The 22,731-nt window shown below is 38.3% G+C and overlaps 1 protein-coding gene across 4 annotated transcripts in view; it reads left to right on the top strand.

Moving 5' to 3' along the window:
• Positions 1-22,731, top strand: part of ULK4 (unc-51 like kinase 4) — a 703,242-nt gene that overhangs the window by 246,325 nt on the left and 434,186 nt on the right. For all 4 annotated transcript variants that reach the window (XM_037847819.1, XM_037847826.1, XM_037847812.1 and 1 more), the window contains exons 28-29: positions 4,125-4,176; positions 4,276-4,420. In XM_037847819.1, the coding sequence (XP_037703747.1) occupies positions 4,125-4,176; positions 4,276-4,420 (197 nt within the window). The remainder of the gene's footprint in view (positions 1-4,124; positions 4,177-4,275; positions 4,421-22,731) is intronic.

Genomic DNA, 22,731 nt, shown 5'->3' with positions numbered 1-22,731 from the left:
CAGTTAGGTCTTTCATTTTAACTCTTCTTTTTAATGTAAGCTTTTAGGGCTATGAATTTCCCACTAAGCACTGCCTTCACTGCATCCTGTAAGTTTTGATATGTTGTATTTCTGTTTTTGGTTTTCTCAAGGTATTTACAGATTTCCCTTGTGATTTGTTCTTTGACACATTGATTGCATGAGTGTGTTATTTAACTTCCATATATTTGTTGATTTTCCAATTTTTGCCTGTTAATGATTTCCAGCTTCATTGCACTGCGGCCCGAGAAGATGCTTTGTATAATTTCAATGTTTTAAAATTTATTAAGGCTTGTTTTGTGACCAGCATGTGATGTATTCTGGAAAATGATCCATGTGCCATTGAGGAGAATGTGTATCCTGCTGTTTTGGGGCGCAGTTTTCTGTATATGTCTATTAGGTATGGTTCATTTGTTATATTATTCAAGTTCTCTGTTTCCTTATTGATATTTTGTTTACATGTTCATTAATCCTCTGTCTAGATGTTCTGTTGATGGAAGTGGTGTATTGAAGTCTCCAACTGTTACTGTAGTACTGTCTATTTTTCCCTTCACTTTTACCAGTGTTTGCCTTATGTATTTTGGGGCACCTTGGTTAAGTGCCTATATATTTCTTCATGGTGGATTGGCCCTTTTATTAATATGTATCATCCTTGTTTGCCTTTTGTAACAGCTTTTGACTTGAAGTTTATTTCTTCTGATATTAGTATAGCCACCCCAGCTTTGTTTTGGTTTCTGTTTGCATGGATTATCTTTTTCTGTTCTTTCACTTTGAAACTATTGTGTCTTTGGGTCTTTGGTGAGTCTCTTGTAAATTATGTATAGTTGGATCATGCTTATCCATTCTGGCAGCCTATGTCTTTTGATTAGGGAGTTTAATCCGTTAACATTCAGCATTATTACTGTTACTTCAGTTATTTTCTTCTTTGGTTTTTATATGTCATATATCTTTTTTTGTCTCTCATTTCCTTTATTGTAGCCTCTTTTCTGTGTAGCTAACCTTTTGTGATATATCTGGCTGATCCCTTTCTCATTTCTGTCTTTGTCTATTTGTTTTAATACTTTCTTCATAGCTACCTTGGGGTTTGTATTACACAACCTAAGTCTATAACCAGTTAATTTGAAAAGATCCTGACTTAACTTCCATAGCATACATGTTCTCTGCTCACATATCCCTCCAGTTTCCCTCTTTATGTTGTTTTTGTCCCACATTACCTGTTTTATATTTTGCATGTCCATTATCAAGAAATATGACTGTTACCTAACCAAATGTATCTTATGGGTATTAAAGCATAGAGTTAAATATTGAGGCTGCAGTACTATTGGGTTTTGCATTTACCTATTTAGTTACCCTTACTGAAGATCTTCACTTCTTCGCTGCTCCAAGCCACTGTCTCCTGTCTGTTCCTTTCAAGGTGTAGAACTCCCTTTAGCATTTCTTGTAGAGCAGATCTTTGGTGAGGAACTCACTCATTTTCTGTTTATCCTTGAATGTTTAAAACTCTCCCTCATTTTTGAAGGATAGTTTTTCCAGATAAAGAATTTTTGACTGGCGGTTTTACCCTTTCACTACCTTAAATACATCATATGACTCCCTTTCTTGCCTCCATGATTTATGATGAGAAATCGGCACTTAGTTTTATTCAGGATCCCTTGTATGTATTTGTTTTGGTTTGCTAAAGCTGCCAGAATGCAATATACCAGAAATTGATTGGCTTTTATAATGAGGATTTATTAAGTTACAATTTATGGTTCTTAGGCCGTGAAAATGTTCAAATTAAGACATCAAAAGGAAGATGCCTTCTGTGAGGAAAGGCTGCTGGCATCTGGGGTTCCTCTGTCACTTGAGAAGGCACATGGCGATGTCTGCTGGTCCTTCTCTCCTGGGCCCTGGTTTCAAAATGGCTGTCTCAGTTCCCATGGGTCCTTCTTGCTCCTCCCAGGGCGTTTTATTTCTAAGCTCTCTCTCTCTAGGGGCTCTCTAAAAGGACTCCAGTAAAGGATTAGGACTCACCTTTATTTGTGTGGGTCACATCTCCATGGAAACAACCTAATCAAAAGGTCCCACTCATAACACATCTACAACCACAAGAATGGATTAAAAGAACATGGCATTTTCTGGGGTATATAACAGTTTCAAACCAGTACAGGGACAAATGTTTTTTTTCTTGCCACTTTCAGAATTGTGTCATTATTTTTGGTGCTTGACATTCTGATTAGTTATGTGTTTAGGAGTAGGGTCTATTAGGGTTTATTCTGTGTGAAGTATGTTGCACTTCTTGGACATGTATATTTATATTTTTCATAAGAGTTGGGGGAAGTTTTTGGTCATTATTTCATCAAATATTCTTTCTATCCCATTTGCCTTCTCTTCTCCTTCTGGGACTCCCATGATGTGTATATTTATATGCTTCATGCTGTCACTCAATTCCCTTAGGCACTGCTCATTTTTTTCTATTCTTTTCTCTACCTCTTCTTCTGACTGTGATTTTGATGGTCCTGTCTTCTAGTTTACTGATTCTTTTTTCTGCCGTTTCACATATGCTATTGTATGCTGCTAGTGTATTTTTAATTTCCATTATTTTACATTTCATCCATATAATTTCTGTTATGTTTCTTTTTAAACTTTTTAATTCTTCTTTTTGTTTGCACTTTTTCTTCTTAATATCCGTAAGCTCTATGTCCACCATAAGTTTATTTCTATCCATATTTTCCTTCATCTATTTGAATTGATTTAGAAGATTTGTTTGAACTTTTTTTGATTAATTGTTCCAAATTCTGTCTCCTCTGAAGTTTTAATATGTTCCCTTGACTGAGCCATATCTTCCTGCTTTTTAGTATGGTTTGTAATTTTTTGTTGATGTCTGGGTATGTGATTATTTTATGTGCCCACTTTGAAGGTTAGTTTCCTCTTGCCTGGGGTTTTATTGAAGATTGGCTATGTATTAAGTCTCTTTTTTGACGCTTGGTTCAATTTATGCTGGACCTTTAGAGTAACCAATTTTTTAACCATTTTGATTTTCTCAGGTTTTCTGCACCTGATTCTTATCCTGGACATACAGGAGAACTTTTACGATTTCTCTTTTGTGTACAATTGTTTCACCTCCAAGGGAAAGCTCCCTTTCCTATGTTTCCTCTCCAGGAATCCTGATCTGTTCTGTGTTTTTGTGCAGAATTTTCTCCTCCCCAGCTCCTATGATTTTTTTTTTTTAACTCCTCTCAGTGCTGCGTTTTCATCACACTTTTATGTCCTGAGACCTGTCCTGCCTTACAGCAGTTAAGCACTCCTCCCCCCCTTTTTTTTCCATGAAGCTTTTCTGTCTCTGATTACTTTTTCTTTAGGGTACCCCATTGCTCCAAAAGTCCTTTTGTTTTTTTTTTTTTTTAGGTGATCCAGCAATCATAGACTGGGTTGAGTGTGTGCACCTCTTGCCAACAGTTCTGTTAGGTCTCTTATTTTTGGGGGGCTCGTTTGTGTGCACGCCCTTATGTGCTGCTTGTGGTCCACCCAGGATCTCGGTGGACTTGATTCCCTGTTCCTCGATATGCATGGGGTTCTAATTCCCTGTTATGAATCACGCTGTACGGTCTGAATCTACAGCAGTAGGTCCCTGGGCCATGCTACCCCTTTGCGACTCCTAAGCTGCTCAGGACTGAATGACAGGGAGTGGTATGGACTGCCAGGTCTGGGTTGCAGAGCCCCTATCTTTTTTTTTTGGTGTTTTTTTTTTTCTTTTTTCGCTTTGATTCATCAGTTGTGGAGTCCTTCTCTAGTTTCTGTCATCCTCCAGAGTTCTAAGCAAACAGAATTTATCCTTTTATTAGTTATTTCTTTGGGGAGACTTTTCCATGGGATGTCTTAAATCACCATGTTGTGACGTCACTTCCCATAATGCCATTTTGGCTTTAGAACTTTTTCAGAGTTAAATGAACTTGGTGGTTTATTGAATGCCATTATAGAGAATTTAAATCTGTGATAAATTTAGCTGTTGATTTTTTTTATTCTTTTCTTAATGATTCTGTGAGTAGAAAAAGCATAGATAGTTGTTGATATGAATTTTCTTTTTGTAGAGATTTCAGCCAAGTCTTTCATTTCTTTTCATTTAGGTTGTTGATTATATCCTGCCACCCTTGGTCTCCTTGGTTCAAAGCCAAAATGGTAAGTGTGACCACATCAACAAGAACTTCGTCAGTGACGTATTCTGTTTTTATTCCATGTCCATGTGGTCACATTCTTGGCATTTTCTTTTCTTTCAAGTGGAGTGGAGGCTCTTCAGCTTGCGGTTGCTTTCAGAAACAACATCTCTGCTCGTAAACCAGGAGGTTGGGGATGAGGAGAAGGCGGCGAGTCTTGATTCTGACAGCAGTCTTCTGGCTCTCTTTAGAGATGGCTTACTTCCCCAGTAAGTACCATGCTGCACTGATACGCAGAAATGTAAGATATTCAGGATGTCTGTGTCAAGGCACATCTGGTGCTGGGGCTCTCAGTGTCTTCATGTTTAAGCCCATATGCTTGTGTGCACTCTCGGTAAGAACAGATCTAGAAACAGAGGCTGTAGCTGTTGCACTGCTTAGAATCCAGAAGCATCTCAGTCCATCTTCTCAAGCACCCACTTAGAGCTGTATCTGTTCTGTATGAGACACATGACTCTGAGGTTATGCGTATTTAAAGTAGTTTATGGGTCAAGGGCTGAGGTTTGTTATTCAAGGTCAACATTGCTAGACACCTGGAATACAAAACGGGCTTTTCCTGGCCCGACCAGAAACAATAGAGATGGAAGGAAGTTCCCCCTTCCTCTAAATTCTTGGCATGGAAATTAAGCTGAGTTAAAAACAGGAATTTTTTGGAGGGTTGAGGTGACTGGAACAGGTAATGACTATTTGTTAACAGAAAGGGTTACTTTTTTCCTTTTAATCCATTGCTCTCATGGCAAACACTGACAGCACCGAAAGCAGGCATGTGAAACTCTAAAATGATACCTTATAGGTATCATTATAGGTCAAGGAACACTGTGAATTTTATCAAATAAATATAATTTAAAATAAAAGTGCGTGCTTTATCACTGTTTAGGAAGATGTTTTATAAAATTAAGGCTGAATTGGCTGTCCCGCATTAAACCATGTGTGGTCATGGCTTCCTTCAGGGCTGGGGCTGGGGCTTATGTCAGCTGTGCACATTTTTAAGAATGGCAGCCTCACCACATGCTCCTTTTTATTTGTACAACTCAGTGAGATCTGTTATCGTTTAAAAATTAATAATAATTATCACAATACAGAAATCAAATAATTACATCCTGGTTTTGACCAGTGCAAAGAGCTTGAGGTTTCTTACAAAAATTAGGTGCACATAATAATAAAAAACACAACACAAAATTTAAATTGCTATTTGTGTTGCAGTTACTATAGATGAAGCACTCAACCTGTTGCTGACAGGGCGGCGTAGGAATGAGACACAGACACAAAGTTAAGAATTAAAGGAGCAGGGGGCCCACTGCATCTCGTGCTAAGTGGATGATAATGCACCTTTGCTCCAGCTATTTATTTCAGAAGATCAGGGAGTATATGCTAAATGTCCTCAGGCTCTGGAGAGCCCACCAGATACCTATGTTTACATCCTGTTGCATATCAGAAGGAACAATCTAGGTTTAGGACAATGGTAAACGTTGTGGTCGTCATAGTCACAAGACACATATCTTTACAGGGCGGGCCCCCACGGCGTTCCATGAAGGCCTGAGGCTTAGTGTTCCAAGCCACCACCCTAGATATGCCTCAGGCAACATGGAAGACTTGGTTTCCCACATCAACCACTACTACCAGGTTTAGGAAGATGTGTTTTATTCATCTAATGTTTGTCAGCCCTTCTGTTAGCTGGTAAAGAACTACAGCTTGATCCCTAATGGCTTGATTTGTAGGGCCATCATTTTTTTTTTTTTTTCTTTTTCTATTCTTGTGCTTTTATAGTTGGTTTCAGAGAGAGTGCTGATAAAGAACATATACAGTAAGAATACTTTTGATACCCAAAGTAAGAATCTAAGAGTTTGTTTTGTGGAGGTTTCTAAGTGATAAACTATCAATAAATAGATTTGTTGTTGCATTTTGCTGTATATGTGATTGTGTGTGTGTATATGGTTTATACTTATGTGGATAAATAAAAGGTAGGAGCCTTTTCTCATAAGATTAATTAATACATTCACTACCATTTTATACTTAATTACCTATTTATACATGATCATATGCCTCTTTCTGACAAGAAAATACATAGAATAAGTTGTTTTTGCGTATAATGTAGTTTTTAAAAGATGTGCTTTGGATATTTGCTCTCTGAAAACTTGTGGAGATGCATTTTCCAGGATCTGAAATATTCCCCCACAATAGGGATACGATTTGTTCTACTAGGAATCTCACAGTTGAGTAATATTTTGTTGATAGCTCTGTAGAACTGGAATAAAATCACTTCATGTTTGAAGTCTGCCAAATACTCCATAATTCAGTGTTCCTTTTAAAAATTTGAGCTGGAATAAATTGTATACATTTCCTTTAATGTGCATCTTACCATTTCCAGAGATGAGGAATTAAGGAAGAAAATACACTGTAAACCACTTGGAAAAACAAGAGTATCAGTAATGACGTGCATGCAGCTTTTTATTACACAGAATTGGAAACGCACCTGGGATAATGGCATGGAGTTTATTAAGATGTGGTGTGGGAGGCGGGGCAAGATGGCGGACTGGTGAGCTGTATGTTTTAGTTACTCCTCCAGGAAAGTAGGTAGAAAGCCAGGAACTGCATGGACTGGACACCACAGAGCAATCTGACTTTGGGCATACTTCATACAACACTCATGAAAATGTGCAACTGCTGAGATCAGTGAAATCTGTAAGTTTTTGCGGCCAGGGGACCCACGCCCCTCCCTGCCAGGCTCAGTCCCGTGGGAGGAGGGGCTGTCAGCTCCGGGAAGGAGAAGGGAGAACTGCAGTGGCAGCCCTTATCGGAAACTCATTCTACTGATCCAAACTCCAACCATAGATAGACTGAGACCAGACACCAGAGAATCTGAGAGCAGCCAGCCCAGCAGAGAGGAGACAGGCATAGAAAAAAACAACAAGCAAAACTCCAAAATAAAAGCTGAGGATTTTTGGAGTTCTGGTGAACATAGAAAGGGGAAGGGCAGAGCTCAGGCCCTGAGGCTCATATGCAAATCCCGAAGAAAAGCTGATCTCTCTGCCCTGTGGACCTTTCCTTAATGGCCCTGGTTGCTTTGTCTCTTGGCATTTCAATAACCCATTAGATCTCTGAGGAGGGCCCTTTTTTTTTTAATCCTTTTTTCTTTTTCTAAAACAATTACTCTAAGAAGCCCAATACAGAAAGCTTCAAAGACTTGCAATTTGGGGAGGTCAAGACAAGAGCAGAACTAAGAGAGCTCTGAGACAAAAGGCAATAATCCAGTGGCTGAGAAATTTTACTGAACACCACAACTTCCCAAGAAAAGGGGGGTGTCCGCTCACAGCCATCATCCTGGTGAACAGGAAACACTCCTGCCCATCGCCAGCCCCATAGCCCAGAGCTGCCCCAGACAACCCAGTGTGACGGAAGCGCTTCAAATAACAGGCACACTCCACAAAACTGGGCATGGACATTAGCCTTCCCTGCAACCTCAGCTGATTGTCCCAGAGTTGGGAATGTGAAGGAGTGTGAATTAACAAAGCCCCATTCAGCCATCATTTCAGCAGACTGGGAGCCTCCCTACACAGCTCAGGAGCCCAGAACCGCCCTGGGGGGACAGCACTCACCTGTGACATAGCACAGTCATCCCTCAACAGAGGACCAGGGGGTGCACGTCCTGGAAAAGGGACCCACTCACAAGTCTCAGGAGCCATACACCAATACCAAGGACTTGTGGGTCAGTGGCAGAGACAAACTGTGGCAGGACTGAGCTGAAGGATTAGACTATTGCAGCAGCTTTAAAACTGCAGGATCACCAGGGAGATTTGATTGTTAGAGCTACCCCCCCTCCCTGACTGCCCAGAAACACGCCCCATATACAGGGCGGGCAACACCAACTACACACGCAAGCTTGGTACACCAATTGGACCCCACAAGACCCACTCCCCCACTCACCACAAAGGCAAAGCAGGGGAGAACTGGCTTGTGGAGAACAGGTGGCTCGTGGACACCACCTGCTGGTTAGTTAGAGAAAGTGTACTCCACGAAGCTGTAGATCTGATAAACTAGAGATAAGGACTTCAATTGGTCTACACATCCTAAAAGAACCCTATCAAGTTCAGCAAATGCCAAGAGGCCAAAAACAACAGAAAATTATAAAGCATATGAAAAAACCAGACGATATGGATAACCCAAGCCCAAGCACCCAAATCAAAAGATCAGAGGAGACACAGCACCTAGAGCAGCTACTCAAAGAACTAAAGATGAACAATGAGACCATAGTACAGAATACAAAGGATATCAAGAAGACCCTAGAAGAGCATAAAGAAGACATTGCAAGACTAAATAAAAAAATGGATGATCTTATGGAAATTAAAGAAACTGTTGACCAAATTAAAAAGATTCTGGACACTCATAGTACAAGACTAGAGGAAGTTGAACAACGAATCAGTGACCTGGAAGATGACAGAATGGAAAATGAAAGCATAAAAGAAAGAATGGGGAAAAAAATTGAAAGAATCGAAACGGACCTCAGGGATATGATAGATAATATGAAACGTCCTAATATAAGACTCATTGATGTTCCAGAAGGGGAAGAAAAGGGTAAAGGTCTAGGAAGAGTATTCAAAGAAATTGTTGGGGAAAACTTCCCAAATCTTCTAAACAACATAAATATACAAATCATAAATGCTCAGCGAACTCCAAATAGAGTAAATCCAAATAAACCCACTCCGAGACATATTCTGATCACACTGTCAAACATGGAAGAGAAGGAGCAAGTTCTGAAAGCAGCAAGAGAAAAGCAATTCACCACATACAAAGGAAACAGCAGAAGACTAAGTAGTGACTACTCAGCAGCCACCATGGAGGTGAGAAGGCAGTGGCACGATATATTTAAAATTCTGAGTGAGAAAAATTTCCAACCAAGAATACTTTATCCAGCAAAGCTCTCCTTCAAATTTGAGGGAGAGCTTAAATTTTTCACAGACAAACAAATGCTGAGAGAATTTGCTAACAAGAGACCTGCCCTACTGGAGATACTAAAGGGAGCCCTACAGACAGAGAAACAAAGAAAGGACAGAGAGACTTGGAGAAAGGTTCAGTACTAAGGAGATTCGGTATGGGTACAATAAAGGATATTAATAGAGAGAGGGGAAAAATATATATGACAAACATAAACCAAAGGATAAGATGGCTGATTCAAGAAATGCCTTCACGGTTATAACGTTGAATGTAAATGGATTAAACTCCCCAATTAAAAGATATAGATTCGCAGAATGGATCAAAAAAAAAATGAACCATCAATATGTTGCATACAAGAGACTCATCTTAGACACAGGGACACAAAGAAACTGAAAGTGAAAGGATGGAAAAAATATTTCATGCAAGCTACAGCCAAAAGAAAGCAGGTGTAGCAATAGTAATCTCAGATAAAATAGACTTTAAATGCAGGGATGTTTTGAGAGACAAAGAAGGCCACTACATACTAATAAAAGGGGCAATTCAACAAGAAGAAATAACAATCGTAAATGTCTATGCACCCAATCAAGGTGCCACAAAATACATGAGAGAAACACTGGCAAAACTAAAGGAAGCAATTGATGTTTCCACAATAATTGTGGGAGACTTCAACACATCACTCTCTCCTATAGATAGATCAACCAGGCAGAGGACCAATAAGGAAATTGAAAACCTAAACAATCTGATAAATGAATTAGATTTAACAGACATATACAGAACATTACATCCCAAATCACCAGGATACACATACTTTTCTAGTGCTCACGGAACTTTCTCCAGAATAGATCATATGCTGGGACATAAAACAAGCCTCAGTAAATTTAAAAAGATTAAAATTATTCAAAGCACATTCTCTGACCACAATGGAATACAATTAGAAGTCAATAACCATCAGAGACTTAGAAAATTCACAAATACCTGGAGGTTAAACGACACACTCCTAAACAATCAGTGGGTTAAAGAAGAAATAGCAAGAGAAATTGCTAAGTATATAGAGACGAATGAAAATGAGAACACAACATACCAAAACCTATGGGATGCAGCAAAAGCAGAGCTGAGGGGGAAATTTATAGCACTCAATGCATATATTAAAAAGGAAGAAAGAGCCAAAGTCAAAGAACTACTGGATCAACTGAAGAAGCTAGAAAATGAACAGCAAACCAATCCTAAACCAAGTAGAAGAAAAGAAATCACAAGGATTAAAGCAGAAATAAATGACATAGAGAACAAAAAAACAATAGAGAGGATAATTATCACCAAAAGTTGGTTCTTTGAGAAGATCAACAAGATTGACAAGCCCCTAGCTAGACTGACAAAATCAAAAAGAGAGAAGACCCATATAAACAAAATAATGAATGAAAAAGGTGACATAACTGCAGATCCTGAAGAAATTAAAAAAATTATAAGAGGATACTATGAACAACTGTATGGCAACAAACTGGATAATGTAGAGGAAATGGACAATTTCCTGGAACATATGAACAACCTAGACTGACCAGAGAAGAAATAGAAGACCTCAATCAACCCATCACAAGCAAAGAGATCCAATCAGTCATCAAAAATCTTCCCACAAGTAAATGCCCAGGGCCAGACGGCTTCACAGGGGAATTGTACCAAACTTTCCAGAGAGAACTGACACCAATCTTACTCAAGCTCTTTCAAAACATTGAAGAAAATGGAACACTACCTAACTCATTTTATGAAGCTAACATCAATCTAATAGCAAAACCAGGCAAAGATGCTACAAAAAAGGAAAACTACCGGCCAATCTCCCTAATGAATATAGATGCAAAAATCCTCAATAAAATACTTGCAAATCGAATCCAAAGACACATTAAAAAAATCATACACCATGACCAAGTGGGGTTCATTCCAGGAATGCAAGGATGGTTCAACATAAGAAAATCAATCAATGTATTACAACACGTTTACAAGTCAAAAGGGAAAAATCAAATGATCATCTCAATAGATGCTGAAAAAGTATTTGACAAAATCCAACATCCATTTTTGATAAAAACACTTCAAAAGGTAGGAATTGAAGGAAACTTCCTCAATATGATAAAGAGCATATATGAAAAACCCACAGCCAGCATAGTACTCAATGGTGAGAGTCTGAAAGCCTTCCCTCTAAGATCAGGAACAAGACAAGGATGCCTGCTGTCACCACTGTTATTCAACATTGTGCTGGAAGTGCTAGCCAGGGCAATCCGGCAAGACAAAGAAATAAAAGGCATCCAAATTGGAAAAGAAGAAGTAAAACTGTCATTGTTTGCAGATGATATAATCTTATATCTGGAAAATCCTGAGAAATCGACGATACAGCTAATAGAGCTAATAAATTTAGCAAAGTAGCAGGATACAAGATTAATGCGCATAAGTCAGTAATGTTTCTATATGCTAGAAATGAACAAACTGAAGAGACACTCAAGAAAAAGATACCATTTTCAATAGCAACTAAAAAAATCAAGTACCTAGGAATAAACTTAACCAAAGATGTAAAAGACCTATACAAAGAAAACTACGTAACTCTACTAAAAGAAATAGAAGCGGACCTTAAAAGATAGAAAAATATTCCATGTTCATGGATAGGAAGGCTAAATGTCATTAAGATGTCAATTCTACCCAAACTCATCTACAGATTCAATGCAATCCCAATCAAAATTCCAACAACCTACTTTGCAGACTTGGAAAAGCTAGTTATCAAATTTATTTGGAAAGGGAAGATGCCTCAAATTGCTAAAGACACTCTAAAAAAGGAAAACGAAGTGGGAGGACTTACACTCCCTGACTTTGAAGCTTATTATAAAGCCACAGTTGTCAAAACAGCATGGTACTGGCACAAAGATAGACATATAGATCAATGGAATCGAATTGAGAATTCAGAGATAGACCCTCAGATCTATGGCCGACTGATCTTTGATAAGGCCCCCAAAGTCACTGAACTGAGTCATAATGGTCTTTTCAACAAATGGGGCTGGGAGACTTGGATATCCATATCCAAAAGAATGAAAGAGGACCCCTACCTCACCCCCTACACAAAAATTAACTCAAAATGGACCAAAGATCTCAATATAAAAGAAAGTACCATAAAACTCCTAGAAGATAATGTAGGAAAACATCTTCAAGACCTTGTGTTAGGCGGCCACTTCCTAGACTTTACACCCAAAGCACAAGCAACAAAAGAGAAAATAGATAAATGGGAACTCCTCAAGCTTAGAAGTTTCTGCACCTCAAAGGAATTTCTCAAAAAGGTAAAGAGGCAGCCAACTCAATGGGAAAATATTTTTGGAAACCATGTATGTGACAAAAGACTGATATCTTGCATATATAAAGAAATCCTACAGCTCAATGACAATAGTACAGACAGCCCAATTATAAAATGGGCAAAAGGTATGCAAAGACAGTTCTCTGAAGAGGAAATACAAATGGCCAAGAAACACATGAAAAAATGTTCAGCTTCACTAGCTATTAGAGATGCAAATTAAGAGCACAATGAGATACCATCTAACACCGATTAGAGTGGCTGCCATTAAACAAACAGGAAACTACAAATGCTGGAGGGGATGTGGAGAAATTGGACCTCTTATTCATTGTTGGTGGGACTGTATAATGGTTCAGCCACTCTGGAAGTCAGTCTGGCAGTTCCTTAGAAAACTAGAACTAAAGTTACCATTTGATCCAGCGATTGCACTTCTCGGTATATACCCGGAAGATCGGAAAGCAGTGACACGAACAGATATCTGCACGCCAATGTTCGTAGCAGCATTATTTACAATTGCCAAGAGATGGAAACAACCCAAATGTCCTCCGACAGATGAGTGGATAAATAAAATGTGGTATATACACACGATGGAATACTACACGGCAGTAAGAAGGAACGACCTCATGAAACATATGACAACATGGATGAACCTTGAAGACATAATGCTGAGCGAAATAAGCCAGGCACAGAAAGAGAAATATATGCTACCACTAATGTGAACTTTGAAAAATGTAAAACGAATGGTTTATAATGTAGAATGTAGGGGAACTAGTAATAGAGAGCAATTAAGGAAGGGGGAACAGTATTCCAAGAAGAACAGATATGCTATTTAACGTTCTGGGGATGCCCAGGAATGATTATGGTCTGTTAATTTCTGATGGATATAGTAGGAACAAGTTCACAGAAATGTTCCTATATTATGTAACTTTCTTGGGGTTAAGTAGGAACATGTTGGAAGTAAAGCAGTTATCTTAGGTTAGTTGTCTTTTTCTTACTCCCTTGTTATGGTCTCTTTGAAATGTTCTTTTATTGTATGTTTTTCTTTTTTCTTTTTTTTTTTTTTTTAATTTTTTTTTCCATACAGTTGATTTAAAAAGGAAGAAAAGGTTAAAAAAAAAAGGGAAGGGAAAAAAAGGAAAAAAATATGTAGTGCCCCCTTGAGGAGCCTGTGGAGAATGCAGGGGTATTGGCCTACCCTACCTCAATGGTTGCTAACATGACCACAGACATAGGGAACCAGTGGTTTGATGGGTTGAGCCCTCTACCATAGGTTTTACCCTTGGGAAGACGGTTGCTGCAAAGGAGAGGCTAGGCCTCCCTATAATTGTGCCTAAGAGCCTCCTCCCGAATGCCTCTTTGTTGCTCAGATGTGGCCCTCTCTCTCTAGCTAAGCCAACTTGAAAGGTGAAATCACTGCCCTCCCCCCTACGTGGGATCAGACACCCAGGGGAGTGAATCTCCCTGGCAACGTGGAATATGACTCCCGGGGAGGAATGTAGACCTGGCATCGTGGGATAGAGAACATCTTCTTGACCAAAAGGGGGATGTGAAAGGAAATGAAATAAGCTTCAGTGGCAGAGAGATTCCAAAAGGAGCCGAGAGGTCACTCTGGTGGGCACTCTTACGCACAATTTAGACAACCCTTTTTAGGTTCTAAAGAATTGGGGTAGCTAGTGGTGGATCCCTGAAACTATCAAACTACAACCCAGAACCCATGAATCTCGAAGACAGTTGTATAAAAATGTAGCTTATGAGGGGTGACAATGGGATTGGGAAAGCCATAAGGACCACACTCCACTTTGTCTAGTTTATGGATGGATGAGTAGAAAAATAGGGGAAGGAAACAAACAAACAAACAGACAAAGGTACCCAGTGTTCTTTTTTACTTCAATTGCTCTTTTTCACTCTAATTATTATTCTTGTTATTTTTGTGTGTGTGCTAATGAAGGTGTCAGGGATTGATTTAGGTGATGAATGTACAACTACGTAATGGTACTGTGAACAATCGAATGTACGATTTGTTTTGTATGACTGCATGGTATGTGAATATATCTCAATAAAATGAAGATTAAAAAAAAAAAGATGTGGCGTGGGATGTTTTCAAAGGTCATAGACTAATTCTTTTGTGAAGCATCTTGGCTCTGCATCTCAGTCTCTAAGCCTGTTTCCTCATCTTTAGAATGTGGATAATAGTACCTATTATCCAAATGTAGAGGATGTGAAGATAGATGGGGAGATTAAATACACTTTTTTGTTACATGGTACAGTGTCTGGGGCATAGTACTGCTATTATTATTTGTAGATGCATTATTTTAACTTCTTCTATTAATCTTGAAAATGAAGATTATAATAGTACATGCTTCATAGATAATAGTTATTGTGACTACCTGACATGTATAGTAAAGGCTCAATAGATGTCATATAAAATTTTGAAAAAATGAAATATAAAGAATTGTGTTCATTTAATTTCTCTGACTCTAGGAAACTAGAAACCTTGGCCAGAAGTTTGGTCTTTGACGATAACTCTTGTTAAGTATAAGAAGTTTAGAAATGCTACTAACAGAAAATTCATCTTTTCCATTAACTATCTGAATATATTGACTTAGGGATTTTGAAGTTCATAGAGTTTATAGGAGTTATATAGCATCCACTTTAATTTGGCAAATGGGCATATTAATGTTGATACTTTTAATTTAAGTTTTAATCCTTCTTTGGCCTTAGAAACACGTTGGGTAAAGCCAAGGTGACAGCCTTTCCATGTACCTGTGCATTTGGCTCCCCAGTTTTCCCATTGAGATTGTGTTGGTCAAGACCATTTTATTTACAAACAATAACACCCAACTCAAACTAACTTAATAAAGAATTTATTTGCTTATGTAACTGAGAAGTCAAAGGCTTGTATTGATATCCAGTATAGCTGGATTCAGGGATCTGAATTGTCCCGAGTACTCTGTATGTGTCTTTTCACCATCTCTCTACTCAGTCGACATCTATATATCTTTGTTCTCAGATGGGCTCTTTCCACTTGGTAGTTCAGTGGCCCCTGGGGGATGATCCCAGGAAAGGAGTGGGTGTCTTTCTAATACCTCTGGCAAAATACTCGGAGGACAAATGTGCTCTTATTTAAGTTCCTCTTGTGCTTCAAATCTCTTTTTTTCTACCACCGGCTTGAGAAAACTCTCTAATTAAAATTGGTAATAAAGGCAATGGGAAGCCTCCATCTTGTGACTAGAATGTGACATTTGGCTCTTCCACTGACTTGGAGTGCATGCCCTCCTGTCCTCCTTCCCCCTTCCTTTCTTCGTTTTTCCTGCCTTTCTTCCAGAATGTTAGAATGCCAGTAACATAACTGAGTTATCTGTATGATTAATGAGAAAAAATTTCACTCCTGGGAAGAAAGATACCACGTACTCTCAGCTGATTTTTATTCAACTGAGGGTCACGATGTAAAGGGTTATGCAGAAGAGAAAGGCAATATTTAATGGAACTTGGGCCCATATTGACCTTCCTAATTAAAATCAGCACCTCTCAGAAGTTTATATCAAAGTCATTATCAATGAAATGTTAGTACTGAAATAGTGTTTTGCTCTTTGAACTTTTTTTTTTTTTTTTTTCTGGAGAGTTGTTACATAAGGTGAGAGCATTTCTCTTTCAGTATTTAACTGTAAGTGGGACTGGATCCTCCACTCAGGAAACACATCATTGCTGTTCTTGGGGAGGGAGAAATTTTAATATTTATACACATGTAAGTAATCTAATTTGTACTATATTGTATGATTGTGCATGATGTAGTTTAAGGCCCTTCCTTTCTTCCCTCCCTCCCTCCTTTTCTTCGTCCCCTTTTTCTTAGTTAATCCATTCAGATAAATATATGAGTGACTTCCATGAGCCAGGCACTAGGAATGTACAATGGTAAACAAGGGCCGAGTCCCTGCCCCTCAGTATCCTTACATTCCAGTGGGCAAGACAAAGTAGGAAACAAATATGTGAGAGAATTCCAGTTAATTGAAGGTTCACTGATGAAAATAAAACATAAAACAAGTAAGTGGGTAAAGAGTGATGGCATTGAGGGTGGGGCTGTTTTAGATAGGGTAGTCTCGAAGGCTTGAAGTGAGGTAGCAAGCCATGGGAAGCATTTTCTATTCAGTTTGCCTTTTGGTAGACTGGAAGCTATTTGCTGAAATATTTTACTTTTCATATTTTCTTTTAGCTTTGAAGTTTTCTTTTATTGAAAGCAGATCATGCTGATTTAAATGTGCATACACGTTTTTTTTAATGATGGTATGGCATTCAGCAGTTCTCTCCTGAGGAAAATGAGTACTGCTTTTCTTTTTTTTTAAATTCTTATCTGACCTGAAAAATCATCATGTCCATAGTGACTTCATTGAGACTTTGTTTTTTTAGAATCTAAAAAAAGAATGTATTCTTTACAAACTAGAAATTGTATTTCCTGTTTGAAGTCAGGATTTGTAAATGGATTCCACTGGTGGCAACACACCATAGAGCTGTTTGCTGTACACGAATAATGTCCATCAGAAGGCGTGATTCCCATGCTGGTGGCTCAGAGGATATTGGATGGTTCTTCTCTGTCTTGGATTTGCTGCTCTGTCTTTTTTGGCCATAGCATTCTATGTTAAATTAGGCATAAATTGACCATGTTTTATGGGAATCAGAATAGAAAGTATTTTATGTTTTGCCTCTCCTTAGATCATTTTTGCTGGTAAAATTCAACTTACAAATATTTTGTGCAACAGGAAGAAGCAGCATAATGTTCTACTTTGTTCCTTTGACTTAATCCTTTTATAATGTTTTGGGTCTGTTCCTAAATTAGGGCATTTAGACAAAGTGATGAATGGGGTGGTGGTGTACAACCTATGGAAATCTAAATTGGGATAATTAGGGAGTTAAAGTTAGTAATAGGATATAAGGGTAAATATTCTTTGATCCCTCTGAATCAGAATATTTCTACTGTTCCAGTGTTTTGGATACTAGTTTGTAGATATTGAGTGTTGCTTTACTGAAAGCGTTTCTTTTAGCCTTTAAGGCTTTCAAAATGAAAAATTGCTGCTGATCTTATTGAAGAGGCAAAGAGAGGTTGGGGCCAATAATCTGAAATTATATTTAACACATATTTTGAAGTTGTACTTATCTACCTCTCACTTAAAAATAAGTATATCAGACTGTCCACCTATCTATTTCTCCATCAATTCAGGCATCCACTTAACTATTTACATACTTAGATATCTATGCATGCATGCCTGCAAAACAAAAGATAATCCCATAGATTCTCAGGCCACATAAAATCACAAGATTGAAAAGTCCTCAAGATATCAACTATTTAGTTGATTTTTACCCTATTTCATTTCACAAAGTTTTAGAGTTAACCCAAGGTGTCACCTAGTTCACATTTAGGGAGATACTCTATAGAAAATGCTGAAAAGAGTAAATTATCTACCCCTTTGCGCTAGCAGGCTGGGAGGATGGCCAGCCTTCTCCAGAGGCAGTTCCCTGAACACCTCTGCTGTTCGGCAGCTTCTTCGTCATCTAACCCCAACACTTTTCCTGCCTCCAAGCTGTCAGGCCTCAGATCCATTTTTGATCTGTTAGATTCATGTTTTAACGTACTGAATTCCTCATGTTCCTTTGTTCAGAAACCTTTAGACCTGTAGATTGTACTTTAGCAGTACTTACCCAGCCATCATGACTGCTTGGCCTCTTGCTGACCACTCTATGTTAATAGCTTCTTGCTCCCCCACGGGGTCTATTTCTGGTGAGCAGAATTACTTGATACTTTCTGAAATTTTCTGTTTGACATCTCTTCCTCCCTCCTTGCCCGCAAATATCATGTTGTGAATATTTATATCTGTATGTATATCTATATTTATATGAAACTACTTTATTGACTTTTTATCTACTGTATAGATACACTACAGATTATTTAAACAATTCCCAGTACTCGACATTTAGGATTTCCTCAGTATACTATTATATATTATCCTACAAAGACAATTTCTATAGCTATGTCTTTGGGCACATCTTTATTTCCTTTTGTTGAATCTCTAGGGGTGAATGTTATGGTGTCAAAAATTATCTACATTTTGAAGGCATTTGATATGTTTTGCCACATTTTTTTCAAGGAAGATGAACAATTTATACTAACACTTCCCTTTTTGTAACTGCCTATTTTATTTCACTCTTTTTAGCTCTAATTTATATTCCTTCAGATATTAATGATGTTGACTATTTCTCTCCATGCTTCTTGACCATTTGTATTCTTCTTTGGTAGGTTCAGTCCACTTTTCTGGTGGGATGTTTATTGATGTACAAGAACTCCTTACACATTAAGAATATTAGCTCTTATAACACACTAATGTAAAAAGTCAATAATAGGGAAAACTGCATGTGTGTGTAGGATATATGGGAACTCTGTACTTTCTGTAGGGTTTTACTGTAAACCTACAACTGTTTTAATTGAAAAAAAAAGGGGGGGTATTACCTCTTTTTTTAACCAACATTCTGCAAGTAATTTTTCCCTCTTTTAGTTTGTTTATGGTGATTTGGTCATTGAGAAATATTTAAGCTGTAAATATTTTTCTTACTAGTTTCTCATTTGGTGTCATGCTAAAGAGGCCCAAGATTATGTGAATATTTACTCATTTTATTTTAGTATTCTAAAGAAGTGAAAAATTTTTACTCAAAATTTTTTAACTTACTGAGTTACCTTTTTCATAAGGTAAGCCTTGATCAGTCTCTCTTTCCAAGGCACCTCTTTCCCATCTATGTCAGATGCCACCTTTCTTTCCTTTGTTTCTGTATGTCAATTCTTGAGCACACCCTGCATTTATTATCATGGTTTTTATAGTGTATTTTACATTGTAATGTAGCAGTATCTTCCTTCTTGTATTTGCCCCTAAAGTTCCTTGGATATTCTGCAATTACTCCTTTTCCCCAACTTCCCAGAGGAGACCCATTGAGATGTGAAATGTGTTTGCGGCCTCATCCCAGCAGAGTGGACCTTCATGTGATATGGTGCCTTGGACTTCCACTTCCTGCCAGCTGGTGGGCACTTCCTTCACTTGGCTGTTTCTTTCTTCACAGGCCTCAGGATAGTTTCTCACAATAATCCAGAATTCTTTAGATAGCCTGTTTCAGTTGTCTCTAGCCCACCTAATTGAGCACTGTTCACACCAGGCACTTGACTCAATAGAGAAAAGTCCATTTTATTTGAGGATTGGGAGTGAAGAAGGAGGAGGCAAAAATTGTCTGTTCCTTGAATTGTAATTTTTGGGGTTTTTCTCTTCTTTAGGATGGATACGAATTTAGTACAAATGGCTTTTCCTTTCTGGGTTCCAGCTACGTTGTTTCCTACCAAGGCCCCTTGTTCAGGGAGCCTCCTCCAGGAAGAAGGGTCTGGGGCCACTGGATGGGATGGGGCTCTGTCTGCCAACAGCAGTCTCAGTCTACAGTGGGTCCAGGGCACCTGGAGTGCTTCTCTCCAGTTCCCACCCACCCAAATGGGCCAGCTCTTCACTGGTCATGTCTCTGACAAGGTTTCAGGTGTTGGAACTTATTACTTGTTTATTTTCTGCCAAGTTGCATTCAGAGGAGTGTGGGATCCAGTTACTATCAGCTTAACCATTTTTATCTCTCTTCAGAAGACGAGTTGAATAAATCAAAACATTATTTTGATGGGATCTTGCTGACTAGTACGAAGTTATCTTTGATTAAACTAAAATACATTCACAATCTGTATTCTAAACCTATCCATTATGAATTTTGCTCCTCTTTTTCCAAGGGGAGAAAAACAATGATACTCTTTGGGAAAATTTCCATGAGTGGGCTCATGCAAGTTTCATTCTTTCCTCCCATTTCAAGGTTAGATAACATCGAACAACCTCAAGACATTTTTATTTCATTTTATTTCATTTTTATTTCACTCATATTTCATAGGTGTTTTCTTTTTAAATGTAGATTTTGCATATTTCTTGTTAGATCCATTTTAAAATATATTTTTTAGTGCTATTGAGAATATTTTTCCATTATATTTTGAACTAGTTGTCCATTTTTTCTCTTGTGCTTTCCACACAAGCACCTGAGTACATAGATCACTTGGGAAACTTTTTAAAAATTCATAGGCTTGTAGCCCTTACTCTCATTCAGCTATGTCTGGGAGTGGGAGAAGGGAGGCTGGTTACCCAGGATATGTGACTGACTCATCAGAAACCTCCTACTCCCATTTCAATTGAGACTCCCTGGCCCACAATCTCCGATTACTGGTGAACAGTGGAAGAAGGAAATCTTCTCTGATCTCTGACTTTAATGGCAGTACTTATCAGTTTCCCTGTTGAGGATCTGTGCATTAAAGGGTTAACTCAGCAGATTTGGGGTGTTTAAATCCATTTCAGATGTTCAAACCCAAAGAAATTGGCCTAGACCTGGGAGATAACCTGTAAGCCTTTGGAATCTCCCACCTGATAAGAGTGTCACTGTATACCTGGTGTCTTGAGCCATGCCAGGTTGGTTATGCTAACAGTGTGACATGCGGTGAGGGCCTTGGACCACATCATATCAACTTGACTCCTGTAGGTCCTGGAGACTGAGTAACTAAGGTGAGCCTTGTGGGTTCGCCATGCCTATGTGACTGGCCCCCCAAAAAACCCCAGATTCCAGGGCTCCAGTGAACTTTCCTGATTGGTAGTATTTGCACATATTACCACACACAGTTGCTGGAGAATTAAGCGCTGTCTGTACGACTTCACTGGGAGAGCACAAGTGGGAGCTTGTGCGTGATCTCTCCTGGATTCTGCCTTTTGTGTCTTTTATCTGATTTTAATCTTATTCCTTCACTGTAATAAACCATAATAGTGAATTTAATGGCTTTTCTGAGTTCTGCAAGTCTTTCTAGTGAATCACTGAAGCTAAGGGTAGTTTTGGGGACTCTTGATTCAGGGTGGTAAGAACTTTCTATTTCACAAGGACATTTAGAGGAACTAATCATTTCTCTGGTATACTAAGAGTTATTCCTGTCTTAAAAAAATTAAATTGGATGTAAATTGTATCAAACACATTTTTGTCACCTATGAAGATGTTTTCTTGATTTTTACTTTATTCATATGATAAAATTTATTGACTGACTTGTTTTTATTATTTCATTCCTGAAATTAATCATGTTTGTTTGTGCTGTATATTTTTTTAACATACTAATGTCTTAGGTTTACTGATATTTTATTTATGATTTTATTATGAGTGATTGGTATTTTGTTTTTGATCTTTGTCATGCATGGCCAAATCTCTTAATTACTGCAATTTAAAAATATTTTAAAGGAAACTTTCTAAAAAATTGTATTTCCTGGCCCCTTAAACTGAGCACTGTACCCGGTTTAACCTATTCCTAACTCACCATCCCCATTTTGACCCTTTGGTATGTAACGGGGCCCTTAGATCCCATTGAAGTATTCATTTTCTTACTGTTGTTGAATGCTTTCCAGACTGCTCTCAGTTGGAGTTCTTGGGTTTGCTTTCTTTTGTTTTTTCCTGTGCTTTCAGGTCTCACTTCTTGTAGTTCTCAGATTGCCTTCTTGTAATTGTCCCTCTCCTCCCTTTCCTTGGCTCCTTTTTAATGGCTTTGGGCTTAGAAACCACATAATTAAGCATGTTATACAATGAATTCCAAACTGAGAGTAAATAGATTCTGAGTAAGAGCCTGGGGCCCTATTTTCTTGATGAAAAGCATCTGTTTCATGTCATGGTTTTAAACATCCATTTTGGATTTTTAAAGATATTTTGCTTCTTTTTAGCTGTTGGTTGTTCCAGAGAGTGTAGTAAAGTTTGTTTGTTTGTTCAGTCATTAATTCAGACATTCATTTGACATGTATTTACTGAGCATCTACACAGTGCTGTATACTGGTAGGCTGAACCTAAATAGGGAAAGTACAGCGTAGAAACCAGCTTCTGCCTAGCAAATAACATGGGAGAGCAGTCTGAATTTTGTTGTGGAAACTTGATGAAGACATTCTGAACTTGATTCTCTGGAAATAATTTTAATTTGGGACTTCAAGGCATTGAATTATAAGAATGCTGTGCAGGAAAGAGATAACAGGCCTGAGACTGCTATTCTTAGAAAGGCTTTCTTTCAAGGTTGCCCCTAGGCTGGTGTCTGGAACTTGGTTCTCTGAGTGTTCCCAGTCCACACATAACTGACAAGAATGGCTCACTGTGCCTGGACTGCTTGTCCATCTGAATACCTGTTTTCCTTCCAGGAGCCTAGAA

This window comes from Choloepus didactylus, chromosome 1 (genome assembly GCF_015220235.1).
Source record: "Choloepus didactylus isolate mChoDid1 chromosome 1, mChoDid1.pri, whole genome shotgun sequence".
Classification (NCBI taxonomy): domain Eukaryota; kingdom Metazoa; phylum Chordata; class Mammalia; order Pilosa; family Megalonychidae; genus Choloepus; species Choloepus didactylus.
Note: the sequence above shows the minus strand (reverse complement) of the source record. Positions and strands in the feature narration are given on the sequence as shown.